Source organism: Acyrthosiphon pisum, chromosome A1, assembly GCF_005508785.2.
Source record: "Acyrthosiphon pisum isolate AL4f chromosome A1, pea_aphid_22Mar2018_4r6ur, whole genome shotgun sequence".
Taxonomy (NCBI): Eukaryota; Metazoa; Arthropoda; class Insecta; order Hemiptera; family Aphididae; genus Acyrthosiphon; species Acyrthosiphon pisum.
The window spans coordinates 22985026-22989984 of NC_042494.1; the positions used below are offsets into that span (position 1 = coordinate 22985026).

General features: G+C 32.8%; 1 protein-coding gene across 1 annotated transcript in view; it reads right to left on the reverse strand.

The window, feature by feature from the left end:
• LOC100164725 (molybdenum cofactor sulfurase-like) overlaps positions 1-4959 on the reverse strand; it is a 30355-nt gene that overhangs the window by 6142 nt on the left and 19254 nt on the right. The window contains exons 4-6 of the mRNA XM_029486080.1: positions 4370-4676; positions 1749-2000; positions 862-1138 (exon numbers count right to left, since the gene is read on the reverse strand). Coding sequence (XP_029341940.1) covers positions 862-1138; positions 1749-2000; positions 4370-4676 — 836 coding nt within the window. The remainder of the gene's footprint in view (positions 1-861; positions 1139-1748; positions 2001-4369; positions 4677-4959) is intronic.

The window sequence follows — 4959 nt, forward strand, 5'->3', positions numbered from 1 at the left end:
GTTGTAGAGTGACTTTGCGTAGGAGTTATCATAAGTGCCCCATGCTTTTCGTTTTTTGTAATTCACAAGTTTTAAACATTTTGCAACAAATACATTTTAGAAACACTTTTAGTAATATCTTGATAACCTTGAAGTTTCATTAAGAAATTGTTTTAAAAGTAAGTTTATTTTCAACTTTTTCGATTAATTAGTAAGTATTAAGAAAAGCATGTTTTTTTATTTTTTTTTTTTATTTTTTTATTTTCTACTCGCAAGATTTTATGACAACAGCAATGAATGAATGAAACATTGCGAGTTAAAGAAAATCATGTAATAAAATAAACGTCTTTACAATCCGGGAATGACTTGTTACATGCTGCATATTGAGTATATCATTATAAACATGTTTGAGACTAATAATAACCACAGCTGATAAACTATATTAGTCACATAATATATTGTTTAAGAAAAAAACAAATACCGGATTGGTAGAGAAATGTCACGCATTCAAAATAATATGAAAAATTCATATCGTTATGAGCTTGTCGGTTGATCGTATAGAAGTACGCCTATTGGCTATTGTAATAATATTCACTATAGATGGAGATTGGATATTCGTCATCGTATAACATAATATGTACGCATATCGCATATGTATGGGCTACCATTATTATATTGATATTACGGTTACCGAAATAAAAGGTGCCTACAATCATTATAAAATATTTAAATATAATATATTAATTATTCGATTGTTCTAACGGGGAGTGGGAATCTTATTTTTTACCCTCGATTATCTTACCCACGCAATAAAAAAAACGAAAACAATCGGACAGATCGCTGTCGCAGAGGCGCCAGAAATGTCACTGTGGGTTCACTGACCTCGTTGTAGCCGACGTAATCGCCGTTGGCCCTCAGCACGTTGAAGTTCACGACGCCGCCCTGCGTGCTTTCGCACCGGTACTCCGTGTCCGCGTACGTCCGGAACACCGGAAGTCCATTTCCGTGCCGCACCCCAGACATCCGGCCGTACAGGTACGCGGCCAGTCTGAACGTCCGCCCGGCCACCTCCCGCATCGGGCCGGCCAGCGCGCGCAGAGTGTCCAGTCCGTGGCCGACCGCGATCGCCGACAAGAAGTCCACCGTGCCGTCTTCGAACCTGTGGCAGACGCGTACTTACACACGGCGCTTATATATGTTTATGTATGAGGGGCGGCTCCAGAGAGATGGTTAGGGGGATGGGGCAAGTCATAATTTTCGAAAAATGTCAATGATTTTTTTTTGTAATTTTGTTTTTAACAGTATAAAATTGTTTGGAAATACAGCTTGGATCGGCCGCGGTCCCCCCCCCCCCTGAGCCACCCTTGATATGTGTGCAGTTAGGTGTATATATGCACCTTATTATAATAATTATTAGGTTTGAAACAATTATAATATCTAATCGGAGAATCGATCACGATTACAGCCCACTGCAGGTGTACTTATATGGATGTACAAGTAATACGAACCGCCATGTTTGATATAGGTAAGTTAAAAAAACTTTACAAAAACCATGAGGTAAAAAAAAAGAATTGTAATAAATTGTGCCATAAATTATGTATTAAGCTCCTTCCAGAAAAATTAACTGGGAAAATTAGTAACATTTTATGTGACATAAATTCGCATAATATACTAATTTATTATACTCATATATACTCATTTCTTTTAATACATTATACCATTGATTATAAATATTTATAATCAATAATTACACTAATATAGGATCTTACTTTTCATGAAGATTTTTTTTTAACACGTGATGGCGATTACGTGCAAGGACAACTTCAACGGTGCCGCCGCCAAAATATTTTTTCCGACGTAGTACCGCCGCGGCTGTTTTATTACGGACCAACAGCGCTCCTAGACCGGTTGGATAACCGAACATTTTGTAAAACGAAACAGTGACAAAATCTGGCGAATATTTTTCCAAGTCCAGATGGTTAGTGGGCACGTAAGACGAGGCGTCCAGAACAGTAAACCATCTACACAAAGATTATAATAGGTATTATAATATTATCTTATATTATGCGATTATCGATATTAATATAATGTGGATTATAAATTATATGTAGACAATAGTCAATTATAGGTACCTATATGTTATATTTTTCTGCCAAGACTGCAGAAGTCTGTGTTAAATAGTACACAGATGATCAGTACATAAAACCTAGTGGTACCTAGTGAAATATCGATATTTTATAATATGGTGTAGAGTGTACACAACAATATTTCAAGTTGTAAATTAATTTTACAGTTATAAGTTATAACTATAGTAAAAACAATTAAAATCCCGAATTAAAATATTATACTTGACAAATTGTATTCTTTTAATCAATTATAATTTAATTATTGTGTTTATAAAGTGCAATCCGACAATCCTCTATATTTAAAATTATTGTAGTTTTCACTAATTTAAATTTAAAAAGGTGGGTAAGTGGATGTCGCTCTTCTGTGCAGTAGGTTACAAGCGGGCCACTGTATAATGGATAGTATTAAATTTGAATTCAATGATATAATATCACTGTATAAGAAAAACGATTCTGAGCGAAGACGGTATATCAGTCTAGGTATTAGACATATAATATATACTTATCTATGGTATTAAAAAAAAATTGACCTATAATAGGTATCAATAATAAATTCCAAATTAATCATATCACAATATCCATTAGGTAACGTGTTATACATCAAACAAATAAAATTTTATTGATATTTATAGAAAAAAAAATTAAAAAAATTGAAAACTTACAATGACCGTAAACAGCTCAAAAAGAGTCAAGTTATTTTCAAATTTTTATCGTGTATAGAAAATTCTAATATAAACATTCAGTTAAATTTTCAAGTATCTACAGTCATTCGTTTTAAAGTTACACCAAAAACCAAAATCAATTTTCTCGAAAATAGATTTTTCGTAAAAATTCCCGTTTTTCCTTAATTTTTCTTTTGTTTTTCACGGCGGTTTTGAAAACTATTGGAAAAATTTCATAAATTTTGTCAAAATTCAAACTCAAAAAAGTTATAAAAAAAAATTGTTTCTATGTATTTTTAATAATTTTAAATTGCTATTGTAACAATATATCAGGAGGCTTGTATTAAATTTGAAAAATTTTTACTTTTGACCCCCCAAAGTAACAACTAGATTCACTTTCCTATCAGAAAAGGTACTGTTGAAGAAATTCGAAGCACTTTTACTGTCCTAAAAGGTGATGACAGACACAAAAAAAAGTAAAAAAAAAATTTAAAAAAATTAAAAAAAAAAAACACACACACATCATTGTAAAATCAATACATTCATCGTTCCACTCAGAATCTAAAATAATATTTATGATTTAAATGAGTACATTTAACAGTACGCGTTACATGAATTATATTAGGTACCTATACAGTATACAATATACATACTTCTTGTAGTAATAATATGTACCCATTGAACTACCTATATGGCTGTTTAAGTGTTTAAGTGATTATTTGATTTTATAATAAATTATGTATAGTTATAGACTATAGTTGCCTTTTATGAATACAAATGTAGATATTCAGAAATAACATTTTTTAAACCAAATAATATATATTATATAATATTAACACGTCAGTGGTCACGATGTGAGCGCGACGCACACCTCGTTAGTATTTTGAGATTCACTTATTTATTTATTACTTAATTCATCTGATACTATTTATACCTTCAATCGACACATGTTTAAATATACTTTTGCAAATATAATAATTTTATAAATAATTATTGATTAGATATCGACATGCAATGTTGTTACTATCCATAAATTGAGCGTTGCATTTACTCATTAGGTGAACCAAATACTTTTTCGTAAGCTCAGACCTATTTTAAAGGAGCACATAAAATCCATATGCGTACTAGCTGCATAATAACCAGCAAAATATTCCAGACCACTAGGGCGAAGATGAATGATAATGATTATATTATAATATAATTATTAATTATGTATAAAAAATTATAAATTAATTTTTAGTGGTTACCGATTTATAATCAAGAAAAATTGTAAGAACATTTTTTGTAAAAGATTAAACTATAAATAATTCGTTGTTGGTTTCAATATTGTATGTTCATGATATTAATAAATTATGATGGAAAAACAATGAGGTGAGCGCAGCGCTCACTCGATACCAAATTGGCGAGACTTTGCATAGCGATACCAACGACGGGTTAATATTATTCCGCATGCATAATAGTCTTCGAGTAAACCGTCACAATTTTTGATAAATTTTCATTTTTACTATGTCGACTTATATCCACCGGTAATACAATATAATATAAGAGACATACTAATATATTATTATTACATAATATCATATTTTTACCGATTTTGGTTACCTGGACTTGACACGATTGCCAGTGTATTGGTCAAGCGCGCCTTCCTGGCATGTTTCGATCCATTCCAAAGGATATTTCGTACCAGCAAAGTTGGACTGGGCGGGAAAGACGAACAGTGAGTTTCTGGAGCCCACCGAACGATTTTTTTCCGCAGACGAAGACGGCATCTTGTCCAAAGCCTCGTGAGCTTCGTTGCGAGTCAGACACAGCAGATTCGCCATCGGAGCCAACTCTCGCATGCCCAACACTGAAGTGTGATTGTCTTCAGTGTATGCGAAGGTGCTGCCCCGCGACCGGCAAACTGAATCTGTGGGTACAGTTGAGAGAATGATACGCAGACATCAAAACTCGAACGTCGTTTTAAATTTTAAGTACAAGAGTTTTGTTAACGCAAAAGAGCAAAATTCGCCCACCGCAGCGAAGAAGGTCGTATCTCTGTTTTCACAATTTTTTTTTTCAAGTTGTCATAACTCTTTTTGTATAGTTCCCACGAAGATGGTAGTAACTGAATTTTATTTTATAGAACGTCTTTGATTGTTTTATGCTACTATAAGTTTCGCGAGAACTACACAAAAAAGTTATGACAAAAA